At 50.9% G+C, this 14144-nt stretch overlaps 1 protein-coding gene across 1 annotated transcript; it reads left to right on the top strand.

The window, feature by feature from the left end:
• The first annotated feature begins 830 nt into the window (after positions 1-830).
• Positions 831-7661, top strand: SLC35E4 (solute carrier family 35 member E4). The gene is made up of 2 exons (XM_090063417.1): positions 831-1506; positions 4691-7661. The coding sequence occupies exons 1-2, from the start codon at positions 954-956 to the stop codon at positions 5116-5118; spliced, it is 981 nt and encodes a 326-aa protein (XP_089919543.1). The 5' UTR covers positions 831-953; the 3' UTR covers positions 5119-7661.
• The last annotated feature ends 6483 nt before the right edge of the window (positions 7662-14144 follow it).

The raw sequence follows: 14144 nt of genomic DNA, 5'->3' as shown, positions 1-14144 counted from the left end.
GTTGAACAGCAGAGCTCTCTGGAGCGGGGTCCACACGTCACCGATCCCCTGCCCCTACGCGAACAGCAGCACAGCGTGGAGCTCGGTCCCAGTCTTGTCTTGTACCCAGTGGCTGCGTCTACACAAGACGCTGCCTGCGCAGGCGCTCGCTACCACCGCGCAGTAGCACTGGCGTGGCACAAAGCACAAGCAGTCATGAGCCACTGCGCAGTTCGATGCTGCTAAAAGCCGTTTGGTGACACTGCTGCGCAGTAACTCCGGTTACCGTGCAGTCATTTCGCACTTGTGTACTGCGTGCCCCGTGTGCCAACGACTGGGCACTAACAACTGCGCAGCGACGTGTGGCCAGTGCCCCCAACCCCTTCCTTCCTGCTCCTGGGTACCTCTCCCATTGCTCCACGCCTCGTTTCGGACAGGCCCGTCCCAGAGATCGCGTGTGGTGCCCACGGCAGCGGGGTAGCGAGCCCCTTCAGCGCCCGGCCGCGGGGGAGGATACTCCGCCGCCCGCTGGAGGGCGGCTTACCCACCCCGCCGCCTCTCCTGGTGGCGGCTGCTAGGGCAGCGAGCGCTCCGGCTGCCAGCCCGGGCCGGCTGCCCACAAGCCCCCGAGCCGTGGCAGGGTGACGTCACGATGTAATGGGGGCGACGTCACGGTCCGCTGGGATGACGTCACCGCACAGCGGCCCGCCCTGCTCGGGGGCACGAGGTGACGAAACGACTCCCCGCCCCGCCCCCCGTGACGCAGCCCCGCGGCCGCGTTGCCATGGGGAGCGGTGACGCGCCGGGGCCCCGCCCGGCGGGAGGAGCCGCACGTGGCCCGGGCGCCGTCCGCAGCCGCAGCCGCAGCCGGGGTCGGGGGGCAGCCGGCGCCCGCCGCCCGCCGCCGCTCCCGCCGGACGCCCGCGCCGGGGCCGGGGCCGGGGCCGGGGCCGGGGCCGGGCCATGAGGCCGCGATGAGCGCGGGCGGGGCGGGCCGCGGGGGGCCGGGCGCGCCGCCGCTGCCGCTGGCCGTGCTGCTGTGGCTGGCCGCCGGCGCCGCCATGTCCGGCCTCAACAAGTGGATCTTCGCCGTGCACCGGTTCCGCTGCCCGCTGCTGCTGTCGGCGCTGCACATGCTGGCGGCCGTGGCCGTGGGGCGCCCGCTGGGCCGGCTCTGGCTGCGGCTGCGGCTGCGGGGCGGGCGGCGCGGGGCCCCGGCCCCGGCCCCGGCCCGGCTCTTCCTGCTGAGCCTGACCTTCTGCGCCAGCCTGGCCTGCGGCAACCTCGGGCTGCACTACGTGCAGCTGGACCTGGCGCAGCTGGTCTACACCACCACACCACTCTTCACCCTGGCGCTGTCCCGCGGCCTGCGGGGCACCTGCCACCACCCGCTGCAGTACGCCGCCATGGGGCCCATCTGCCTGGGCGCCTCCGTCAGCCTCCTCAGCGAGGTGCACTTCAGCCGGCCCGGCTGCTGCTTCCTCCTGGCCGCCACCTGCCTCCGGGCGCTCAAGTCCATACAGCAAAGTAAGTGCCCCCGGCGCCCCCCAGCCCCGGCGTCGCCCTCCAGGGCTCGGTCCTGCTGCGGGGGCGCGGCTACTCATGGGCCCCTGGCTCTGTCTGGGCTCTGAAGGCCCCCAGCGCCCGCGTGCCGGCTGCCTGCTGCCAGGCTGTGCTGACTAGCCAGAGCACCTCCTGTCACCAAATGCGGGCAGTGCCGATGGGCCGCGTTGGCGCTAGACCGGGGGGGGGGCTGCACTTGGACAGGACAGCTGCTCTCTCCATAGCAGGTTGAAAGGGACTGGGGTTCAGGGTGCTATCAGAAGGCTGTGAGTGATGCTAAGGGATAAGGCCGTCCCTTCCTGGTCACAGGTAAGCTTCTTTCTGGGCGCTAGGTAAGAGAAAAGTGGTGTAGTACTACACACTGAATCCCCACTTTGTTGGCCACGTTGGCACCACGTCAGCCATCTTCCGTGCCACCATTCTCCATCCCTTTACCCAGAGAAAGCACTGTGGATCCTCAGTTTTCTCACATGACCAAAGGCCTGATTACAGCACTGCTGTCCTAGGGGATGGGGTGAGACCTACCAAACTCATTTTACCCTGCAGTAGTCAACTGTTACTAGCTACTAGCATTAGTCAGCTGTTACTACCTGCAGGGGAGGTTGTCACAATCCATTGTTTATCCCAAGCTGTGCAGTTTTTTTTCCTTACCGCTGTTCGAAGGAAATTCCCTGGCCCTGCACGCCAGCTGGGTGGCATAAGAGCAGAAACAGCCTGTGACACGATCTGACAAAGGGCTTCTCAGGCCAGATTGTCCTTGGCAGCAAACATCAGAGAGATGCCAGTGTTTATTTTTTACTTCACAAGGAAATGTTTCCATTTCTCCAGACCAAACCCTCTTTGCAGGGTGTGTCACTTCTTAGGGTCTTGCCAAGGCAGTGTTTTGTGGCATAAGCTGTGTACTGGAATATGACCTAGTAGTTAGCCTGCTTCTCTCTACCTTTAAGTCCCAGTAAGAACTCCTAACATTGAGCCATTGAAAAACAGGCCAGGAAACAACTTGTGGCTGGAATTTATCACTGGCCCAGGAAGATGGATGAGAGGGGCCTTTCACATCTCCAGTTTCATAGAAAAAAATCAAAGCTGCCAGAAATTCCCATTGCCTCCCCCCCCGCCCCGCAAGATGCTGCCCCAGCTGCCAAAGTTCTTTCGTCCTCCTTCTCTCCAGCCCCCTGTCCCCCCCTTTACTTATTGTTTTTATTGTGGAAGCATCTGAGAGCCTTATTGTGAACCAGGCCCCCGTAGTACCAGGCATTAGAGAAGCAAAAAGACAGTCCATGTCCCAAAGAGCTTGCAGGCTTAAGTAAGAACTTAGAGTCTGTGTCCTGGGTGTTAGTCTGAGACCCCATCAGCCTAGGGCAACTTGTTTGCATCTGGGGAATTGGCATTTTACCAGCTGCTCACCCCTCAGTCTTGTTTGTGGGCCAAGGTCGTGTTACTGGGACATTATTACTTGTAGGGGGCTGTGTTTTACTGTTTGCTTTTCCTGGGACAAAGCCCCACTCACTGTAGAGAGGTGCCCCCACCTTTTCATCCCCCTTCTCTCAGCCCATTTTCTTGCTTTTGTTCAAACAGTTCCCTTAACCCAGATCAAGGAAGCTGCTTCCCCTCTGGGGAAGTATTAGTGCCCCCACACAAGGTCTGGGTCTTGGTGTGGTATCTGCTCATGTTTCACATCTGGGAAATGCCAGCGATTCTGGTGGTGTTGGTTTGTCACCGGGGTGGGGGGGAAAGGAAGGCAGCATATTGTCCTGGGTGCATAGCTGTGAAAGCATCTTTGTTTCAGCATGGTTCCCTGTTGTACTGGGAGCCAGTTTGGGGCATGCTAAAGGGGACAGGACAAGATGTGCCAGCCAGAGGCACTGCGAAGCCAGCAGGTTGCTTCTGACATATCTTTTGAAATTTTGACCCTGGGCTTTGCCAAACTATGTGGGAAATCTTGAGGGTCTTAAAAGCAGTGTCCCAAAGCACTTGTGACAGCCAGTGGATTAATGAAGAGAAGTCATCTTCTGCTTATGTTCTGAATTAAACCCTCCCCATATCTTTGAAAGGGTTCAGCCCACAGGCAAGCTCTTCCCCTCAGAGTCTTAAGATTCTCAGCGTGATCTCTCCACCTCCTGGGGCCTCCAGGTCCCTGTGCACTTTCCCTCCTACAACTTCACTCCAAACCACCAGCCTTTCTCCGTTCCCACCCTGTAACATCCCCATGCTCTTCCAGTGCTCCACCCAGTTTCTGCATTCACATTCCTAGCTCACATAGAACAGAAGTGGAAAAGGACCTGAATGACATCGACTGATGCTTCATGTCCTTGTAAGTATTGCACTTGGTGCTTCATCTTAACCCTTCCATTGCTAAATGAGAGTATTAGATCATAGAGCTCTGTGCAATATCCCATTTCTGTTCTGATCTGGAAAATAATTTGATCCCCAGAGCAGTGATGGAATCTGGAGCAGTTGCTCTGACCATTAGCTGTCCATTAGCTGCCTCTTGGCATGGTTACATAAGGTGTTGGCCTAATAATGGAACAGAAGAGGATTGATTGTTGTGTGTGATGGCTGTACAAGGTGGGATGGACTGTCCAAAGTGTTCAGGCATCTGGAAAGCTTGAGCACAAACATAGTGAAACAGAGCTGTTGAGAGGTGAGTACTCTTGAGCATCTGATTTTCATTGGGATGCTGAACCCTTGAAAACCTGCCCTGTGTTATAAAGCTAGTGTATTGTGAGTATGCTTCATATATGTCATTACATGAGGAGATATGAGTGATTGTGTATCTGTGTGAGCATTGCATAGTCACATTTCAAGTTGTGCATGATGCCGAGCATGACTTAATAAGTAAATGTCAGCACTAACATGTCAGTTGTGTGGCTGTGTGAGTTTTTGTGTGTAATATGCTATGATATGAATATTGGTGTGATGTCATGGTGTTGTCTTAGGCAGCGGTGAGTGGTGGTAAGCAGGGGTCCTGATGACTGTTTTACTTGATACTTCCCAATACCGGGTTGGGCCTGTTGGCAAGTGTCTACCTTCCCCTGTTTGCTAGTTGAAAGGCCTCTGGTTATCCCTCACCACCCTCCAGGCTTGCATCCCTTGCTGCCTGCAGTGTCCAGACCCTGGCTGCAGTCTGACTATGTCTGTCTTCATCCAGGTACCCTGCTGCAGGACGAGAAGCTGGACTCCATTACTTTGCTCTGCCTGATGTCCCTGCCCAGCTTCTGCATCCTTTTCCTGGCAGCTCTGGTGCTGGAAGTGGGACCTGCCTGGGATGGCTCACTGCAATATGACAGTGCCCTCTGGGCCTGCATCCTGCTCAGCTGCCTGGGCTCTGTCCTCTACAACCTGACCAGCTTCTACGTTATCTCGCTGACCTCTGCCCTCACCATTCATGTCTTGGGCAACTTCAACGTGGTGGGGAACCTGGTGCTTTCGTGGCTTCTTTTTGGCAGCCACCTGAGTGGGCTCAGCTATATTGGCATTGGACTCACCCTTGTGGGGATGTTTATGTACCACAATTGTGACCTCATAGCTGGATACTGGCATACAAGGTTAGGCAAAGGGCAGATGAAACCAGACTGAATCCTTGGCTGGTGCATAGTGACCCTCTACAAATTGGCCAGGAATGTTTACAGAATGCAATGCACTCTCTGGGTGTGTGTGTGTGTGGGTGTGTGTGTGTAACTAGCACTGCACTGTATGGGGGGATATGCATTACAGAATGCAGTGCATTCTCTGGTGCATGTGCGTGTGTGTGCATGCATGTGTGTGTGGAAAGCGTGTGCATGCTTTATCAATGCTGTTTAGTGGATGGATGATTTCATATCCAAGTATATGGGTGTGTACAAGCACATGTACCTGTGTTCTCACAAGTATCTTCTGATGTTGAAGTGTATCAGACACTTTGCTGTGTTTATATGCTATGGTTTTCTACTGATGAAAATGTCAGAACTTTTCTGGGAAGGGAATGTGAGGGGAAAGCATTTGTATGTGTGCACAAGTTCACTATTGCCCTATGCTGGATGAAGCAGTATTTTAGGTGTGTTTGCATCTGTGTGTCTGTATTTGTGCTTTCTCTTCTGAGCTCTGCTGCATGGAATAACAGCAGAAGTGTATGCAGGCTTCTCTTTCTCTGAATGTAGGCATATATGTATGCCTAGATGTACTATGGTTTTCTACTGATGGGAATGTAAGCACTCTTTCTGTGTGTATGTGTGCATGCACACATACATGCATGCTAATTACAGTAGAACTGGATCATTCTTATCTGGGTGGCTTACAACCCACTTAGTTTGCAGCAGTTTGGCAAATTAAAGACAAGCTTTTCAGCTGTTTGCTGAGACTTTCACTTTAGTCAGCAGGAGCACATCCAGGATCCCATACAGCTGATTGTTGTGGCTCTATCTGTACCTGAATACTTCACAAATCCTCTTCTTCACAGGGAGTTAAGGAACCTAACCCTGCGGAGAATCCAGGCACTACTGTATTGTTCTCTGTTAGAGAAAGCACATCTGGCCCATTTGTGTGTACGTGCATATATGTATGTACTGGGGTTTTCTACTGCTGAGGGTGTCAGAAATTCTTCCCTATAGGAATGTGGTTATATTTGTGTTTGCTACTGAGCTCCGCTGGATGGAGTATATCAGAAGTGTGTGTATGTGAGAGAGAGATCACTACTGCCCTCTGCTCAATGGAGCATATCAGACCTACTGAAGTGCGTGTATGTACGCAAGTGTGAGCTTTGCTTTTTTGTGTGTCGAGGTGTGTGTGTTTGTGTGTGTGTATAAAAGAGCACTTTTTATCAAATCATGTATTGAGTTTTGTGTCTCTGTTCAGCAGGTCTCCTTTGAATCTGGGTGAACTCACTGGGGACCAGCCTTGATTAGGGACTACCACAAGTCCTGTTCCTAAGCCCTAGAGTCTATGGTGAGCTTTCTACTGTACAGGCACGGCCTGAGACTATTGTGAGGGGAACTTCAGAAGCATGAATGCTGTTGCTAGCATTCTCTAAACATGCAGCTGATCAGGGCTGTGCATCTGTTTTATTGGTATGAGCCAACCAGTTAGCATCAGTCCTGAGCTCCCCAAGAACTGATTTCTTGAGGGTTAAAAACATTGATTCACCTTATAATGACTGACTGATTCACCTGGACTGTGCCCTCTGCATTTCCTGATTCTGAGATATGGCTGTGGCAGGCTTGGGGCAGAACCCCTGACATGCTATGGGAGACATTGCTTCCCTGCCCCAGTGGACTCTCCCTAAAGAGCCTGTGCCTCGCAGGCTTCCAAGAGCATCTCAGAACTGAGTCTTGTAGCTTACTGGTTGGTTCAGAGCTGCCAGCTGTGATGGATTTAGGGCCCAGCGTATGTACTTGCATGTACCCATGCACCTGGGTATACACAGGTCGATGTTCTCTCTCACAAGTGTCCATTCACATGCCAACACTAACATGCATGCACTCCTCCAGAGGGCACATAACAGTGCTAAAATGCCAACACACCCAGATGTGTGCTCCCCCAGATTGCAGATGTATATGCATACACACCAGCAGCAAGACAAGCACAGAGGTGGACCCCCCAATTTGCACACATACACCAGTCTAGACATATACAGACACACACAGAGACACGGTCCCCCACAGTTCACACACACATCTGTCAGCACCAGAGCACACACTGATGTGGGCTCCCTTCCCTAAATGTATACTTGCACACCAGTGCTAGCACACATACATAGGTATGCTCCCCTGCAGTGCATCCTCATGCATCCCCCCAGCACTAACTCATGCTTGCCAGAATGCACATGCACACACCACACACACTCCAGAATAAACACAAGAGCACACAGGTTCACATTCATGCACATACAGCATGTGTGCAGATCCACACAGCCCATGAGGAAATCCCCCTGCCCTTTTCAGCCATTTTTCCCTTGGTAGCAGTGCTCTGCACTGAGACTCCAGCCGGAACCATGGCTCTGAGTAACATGCAAAATTATTTTGGTGAAAAGGCTTGTGGTGTTGATGTTGTTATGGGGGTCCTATGCCAGCAGGCTGGGCCTTGCCTGGGGCCAAAGGGCAGCTCTGACTGCACCTGTCCTCAAATAAAGCTCTATTTTTGTTGTACTCTAGTCTGCTTTTCTTGGGTGACTCTAAGAAATGAAAACAGAGTTGGGTCTTCTGAGGAGGGGCAGCCTATGGATCTCTGGGCCGACGGGGAAGCAAGAAAAGAGCAGTGTCCCCTGGGTGAAGAGATACCAAGGAGAACACCAAGAAGGGAATATCCCTGGGAGAGGGAGATGCACGGGGAAGGAGGAGTGTGGGCTTCAGAGTGGGTAGTACTGAAGGGGAGGAATTGACCTCCAGGTAGAAGACACCGGGACAGCAATTCCTAATGGCAGGGTTGAAGCAACAATTTTTTTCCTGGAGGATCCATTTTGGGAACCCCAGTGCTCAGTGCAGCCATGGTATGGTGCAGCTTGCAGGAAGCAGTCCTCAGGTCCCCTGCTTAGCATGACCAGTTGCTGTGGCTCTAGCGCAAGCTTAAAGCCACAGGACACAAGAGCACTCCACTCCCATGTGCTCCCTGCTATTGCCTATGCACAGCTCAATCTAAAGCCTGAATGTCTGGGTTTGTCCCAAACCAGCAGGGGAAGCCAAACTGCTCTCTGTGGGAATCAGGGGACAAACCCAAATACTTCTTTTGTATGACATTTTAGGATTACAGCATTTATAGATTAATATCTATATTTGATTACCATTTGACTTCTTTAGGGGTAGCTGCATAGATTGATTTTAGATGGTCATTAGATGATTTAATCAGGCAGTCATTCACAATGTGTTGCACCATCTGGAAAATCGCACCACAGTCACAACTCAGACTCTCTGACTCTCCATTCATGGAGTTAGGTCTCCACATTTTCCATGAAATGTCTGGATGCGATTCAGGGAGTACCAAATCTCTCTCAAACAGCAGGAGACCACACACTGCATGTTCCAGGGGTCCTGCTGTCTGGGCCAAGCCAGCTGGATGGGCTGTTTTTCAGTCCCGTTGCCCTTTGTACATGAAGTTTGCACTGTTTACATGCAGGGCAGCAGGAAATATTAACTCTTTAAAGTCCTGGTTTGCTGATGTTTACATTTCTAAACATGCTATGTTTACAAGTGGCAGAATTTGCCTCTGGCACAGAGCATGCAAGGCTGTGAGCAGGGATGTGAGCTTCAGTCACCAGGAGTGGAACCAGGTCTGCACTGCACAGGGGGATGAACCCACCTTAGTTAGCGTGACGCTGTGACTGCTGGTCATTTGTGCCAATGGAGATGTGCACATTTATGCCTTGCCTCACCCACTTAATTAGTCCCCAGCTATTAACCTGCCTGATTAGCCTTTGATCGAGTGACTCTGACCATCAGCAAATGTTCTGCTGTGCGCTACGGGTGGGGGGAGGTTCACATGCTGCCACTAGTGGCTCCTGGCCCACTGAGGCCACTCTTCTCTCCCTGCCCCCTGGGACTTGGCTAGCATCTCTGTTGTTTATAGAGGTATTTGGAACCTGGGATTTTCCCTGGGGTGTATCTGAGCCCCCAGTGGGAGCTGGCAGGAGAAGCAAACACACACACACATTTACATGTCTGACCCACAGGACAGAGGTTAACTTGCAGGAATGATACTTAGGGCTCAGACTTATGCCAGATACACATGCTGAATGACTCCAGTTTTCTGCCCCTCCCAGGGGCTGTGTGAGCAGACAGGAGAGCTGCTGCATTCTTTCTACCTGGTACTGGAGCCTTTAGGAATCAGATTTCCACAGCTATTACCTGTAGTAGTGAGGAGTTCCTTCTTTTTTAATGGAAAGCGAAGACTCCCATATTTTTGTGACTCCAGGAGTTGGAGCTTTACTCAGGGGATCCTCTGGGAGTATAGTGAGACTCACAATACAGCTGCAGCAGCTGACAACATGGATTATGGCATGAATTCCTTATAACATGGAATCCAAGGGAATGTGAAGGTAAGCCTCACCTGCTGTTCATTTAGGATGGGGCCTGTTCAGAGATGAGTAAAAGCAAAGCCCAGCCCAGCACAAATCAATCATGTGAGGTTGCAAATTAGCCTCTTCTGGGGAAAATATAGGGACTGTTTCTGCAAGTAGCACCTAATCCCCAGTTCTTTTAAAAGACAAGGGAAGCTGGGGCTGGCACCTCCAGGCAGGGTGGTCACCCTGAGTCATTTGCTGGAACTGGGGTCTCTGCTGGCAGGTCCTTCTGAAGTCTGCTGATAGGTGCTGGGACAGGGCAGGCCGAGTCTGGTTGCCTGTCCTTTGGTGGCAGTGGGGGCTGGCGCGCCTCTGGCTCCTACAGGGCTTTGCAGCAGTGCAGAATGGACAGCACAGATCCCCCTTCACCATGTTCCCTCCTGCTTCCTTAATCTGCGCTTCTCTGACCCATCTATTCCCCACTCGAGTCTGAAGCTTCTGTGAAGGATGTGCACAATTAGCCTTGTGCCTGGGGATAAGGGTGCTCTTTGGGGCTGGGTGGGCAGTGATTCTCTATTTGGGACGTCTTTGTGCTAGTCAGACTGACATAGAAGCCAACAGGACACAAAGTGCTGGGCTAAGGATCTGGGCACTTTCAAGCTATGATCTCTTGTCATTTGTTTGCTGCTAGTGGTGGGAAGGAAACAGTTTCTCATAGATTGCAGTGACTCAGGCAGCCCAAAGACTGGGTTACATTAGTTACACTCAGGATGGGAGAGGCAGCCGCAGTTCATTCACTGAGCATGCCCTGATTCTCCCTGCCTGGCAACCATGTGACTTGGCTGGATATGAATACCATTTTGGTCAGCAAAGTGGTGAGAGAAAAGCAGCCTCCCAGTGGAGCCAAAGGATCTCACATAGCATGGCCCCACAATTAACCAGGAAAATACTTCAGGATTGGAGAATATAACTCACAGCAAGAGACTGAAAGTGTTCATCTGTTTAGCATATCAAACAAAAGATCCAGCAGTAACAGGATCACAGGGCACATCTATACATGTGGTTTAATGGGCAGTAGCCTATTTACTGCATGTTAAAGTGTCACGTAAAAAAACTATCATGTTAATGCACAGAAAATAGACTACTGCACATTAAGTGTCACTTAAAAACCATGCACGTTTGCTACTGTGCATTAAGACAGCTTAATATACATTTGTTTAGTACCTCACACTAGAAGCATCTTTGAAAGGCACCCAGCGCTGCAATGCTTGTAGTTGTGTAAGTGGCGAAATTTCATAGTTTTCATAGACATTAGGGCTGGAAGGGACCTTGAAAGATTATCGAGTCCAGCCCCCTGCCCCAGGGGCAGGAAGTCAGCTGGGGTCAAAGGATCCCAGCAAGATAAATGTCCAATTGATTCTTAAAGGAGTGCAGAGTAGGTGCTTGCACCACGTCTGGAGGTGGTCTGTTCCAGGCCTTGAGGGCCTGGACAGTAAAGAAGTTTTTTCTTATGTCCAGCCTGAAACAGTCTTGGAGGAGTTTGTGACCATTTAACCTTGTCAGCCCTTGGGACGCTCTGGTGAACAGGCGTTCCCAAGATCCTGATGTACATCCCTTATATACTTATAGGCAGCCACCAAGTCCCCCCTGAGCCTGTGCTTTTCCAGGCTGAAGAGTCCCATAGCTCTCAGCCTCTCCTTATAAGGCCTGTTTTCCTGCCCTCTGATCATGCAAGTGGCTCTTCTCTGGACTCTCTCAAGCTTCTCTACATCCTTTTTAAATTGTGGAGCCCAGAACTGGATGCAGTACTCCAGCTGAGGCCTCACCAATGCAGAATACAGCGGCAGGATGACATCCTGGGATTTGCTAGAGAAGAATCTATGGATGCAAGCCAGATTTTTGCTTGCTTTGCTGGCTGCAACATCACACTGATGGATTATATTTATCTTGTGGTTAACCATGACCCCCAAGACCCTCTCAGCTGTGGTGCTAGCAAGCATAGCACTGCTGAGCCTATAAGCATGCTGTGGGTTTTTCTTCCCAAGGTGGAGAACCTTGCATTTTTCAGTATTGCGGGCCATCAGGTTTTCATCCCCCCATTTTCCAAGCCTGTCAAGGTTGGCCTGGATAACCATCCTGTCCTCCACTGTGGACGCTTTACCCCAAAGTTTGGGGACATCAGCAAACTTGGCCAGTCTGCTTCTGATACCAATGTCTACGTCATTAATGAAGATGTTGAAAAGAACAGGCCCAAGGACAGCCTTGGGGGACCCTACTGGTCATGGTGCACCACAGTGATTGACTTCCGTCAACTACCCCTCTCTGGGTCCGACCTCAGAGCCAGTTCCCCAGCCAGTGGACTGTGATGTAGCCGAGGCCACAGTTGGCCAGTTTTTCCATGAGATGATCGTGGGATACCAGATCGAAGGCTTATTTAAAATCAAGATATGACATCATTCTCTTCTCCCTTGTCCAGGTGATAGGTCACCTGGTCATAGAAGGAGATAAGATTGGTCAGGCAAGACCTACCCACAACAAACCCGTGCTGGCTGTCCCTCAGGAAGTTGCCTTAAGCCAGTTTGTCAAGAATGGTCTCTTTGATGTTTTTTTCCAAGATCTTCCCCAGGATAGAGGTCAGGCTGATGGGCCTGTAGTTCCCTGGATCTACTTTCCTTCCTTTCTTGAAGATAGGCACCACATTGGCCTTCTTCCAATCTTCAGACACTTCACCTGAGTGCCAGGAGTTCTCAAAGATCCGTGCCAGGGGCTGAGCTATGATGCTCGCCTTAAGTACCTTGGGGTGTAAGCTATCTGGGCCAGCTGACTGGAAGGTGTCCAGCCTCTCAAGGTGTTCCTTCACATGGTCAACATTGATGAAGGGTAACAATTCTCCCTTGCCCTGGTCATCCCATACCATATTGAGCAGGGCTGTCCCTTGGGGCTGGTGAAAAAACAGCACAAAGTATGCATCAGTGTACGCACATCCATGCAGAGAAAATGGTGATGGCACACTTTTGAACTAAATCACATGGGGGTGCATTAGTTCCAAAGTGCACTACCACCATTTTCTGCATGCCCACCCATATTTCACAGCTTACACAACTGCAAGCAGGGCAGCACAGTTTGCCTTAGCTTGCATGCAGAGCAGACTTGATTAATTGAGTCTGCTCCAAAGCAGTGGATCTCTGGTGTGTTGTGAGACAGAAAAGTATGTGTATAAATGCCCAGAGGTACTAAATTTAATGCACATTAGGAAAAGCTTATTAATGCATGTGTAGATGCACCCACAGGGTGCATCCACATGAGATGCTAATTGCACCAGTACCTTAATAACACTATGCAGTAGTGTGCTGGACAAAAAATGTCCCCCCTCTCCCCCAATATGTCAGCTGTCTGCCTCAGTTTCTAGCCCCAAGCTCCCAGGTCTCTCTCTTTTTCCTGGCTGTCTTCTCCTTGCCACCAGGCCTTTTTTTTCCCCCCTTGCAGCAGTGACCTTGAGTAACCCTGGGGCTACTTGATCTTAAACAACCCCAAGCCTCAGTTCCTCAGCCAGTGTTTCTCACTAGTCAACTGGTTCTAATCCCAGTTCTGGTAACTTTCACTCCCTACACTTTAACTGTCTCTCTCTCTCTCACCTTAACCTTCTCCCAGGTACCCCAAGCACACACATACATACCATCCAAGTCAGAAACTTACCCATGTGTAGGTGGGTTGTATGTATGTGAACTGGTGAATGTGTGTGTGTGTGTGTATATATGTGTATGTGTGTCATTGTGTGCATGACATACAAATTAGTGATTTGTGTATGTGTACTGAGTGTGCAGGTATGGACAATTGATTTTTGTCTAACTTTTGGGGTGTATAGTGTATGTGCTTGGATTGGTGATAGGTATGCATGTGCTAGTTTGGATGTGTATGTGCCTGAGTTGGTAGTGTGTGTGTGTGTGTGTGTGTGTATGCATCCAAATTGATTTGTGTGTTTGTATATGTGCAATTGTGTCACACCCTCCTGTCTAACAGCGCAATATTTTGATCCTGAGAGTTGGCCTGACCCCATGGGTCAACAACATTTGCAGGTAGCAAATTTACTTGTGATGAGTGGTTTACTGAACAGTAAGTGTCTGCATGTGTAGACGTGGATGCTTACTACACAGTAAACTGCTCTACTGCGCAGAAAAGTGTCTTGCGTAGACACACCCACAGTACCCAAAACACATTCTTCTTGGCTGGAATATGGCAGCAGCTGATTAATCATCTAAAACACCACCAGTCTGAAGACAGAAAGTCTACAAGGTCTTCAATGGAAACTACAAGAATTTTTAAGGGGCAGAATGCAACTGTACAATTGCAAAATGGCCAGGATTCTGGACTTAATGAATCCCTGCTGATAAAAATTGACTTGGGATCAGGGACTCAGCATGGCTCTTTGTTTCCCTCTAGTGGTGGTTCAGTGGCTTTGAAAGACTGATGAGACATGATAAAGCTCTGGTTACCGGACCTGGCTCTCTCAATGAGTACTTGCCCTTTTTTAAAGATGAATTTTCATTTATTAGGCAGGTAGATTATAGACAAATAGATTTAGATTTCTGGCTCTCTGCCTGAGCCTTCAGTGCTTTCACAAGAATCTTCTGGTTCT

This window comes from Crocodylus siamensis, chromosome 9 (genome assembly GCF_052110815.1).
Source record: "Crocodylus siamensis isolate JL-2025a chromosome 9, ASM5211081v1, whole genome shotgun sequence".
In the NCBI taxonomy this organism is placed as follows: domain Eukaryota; kingdom Metazoa; phylum Chordata; order Crocodylia; family Crocodylidae; genus Crocodylus; species Crocodylus siamensis.
Note: the sequence above shows the minus strand (reverse complement) of the source record. Positions and strands in the feature narration are given on the sequence as shown.

Excerpts from the sequence above, each read along its gene's own strand:
- SLC35E4 (XM_090063417.1), top strand. The coding sequence starts at position 954 with ATGAGCGCGGGCGGGGCGGGCCGCGGGGGGCCGGGCGCGCCGCCGCTG. Across the intron at positions 1,507-4,690 it reads GCTCAAGTCCATACAGCAAA|GTACCCTGCTGCAGGACGAG; the intron begins GTAAGTGCCCCC and ends GTCTTCATCCAG.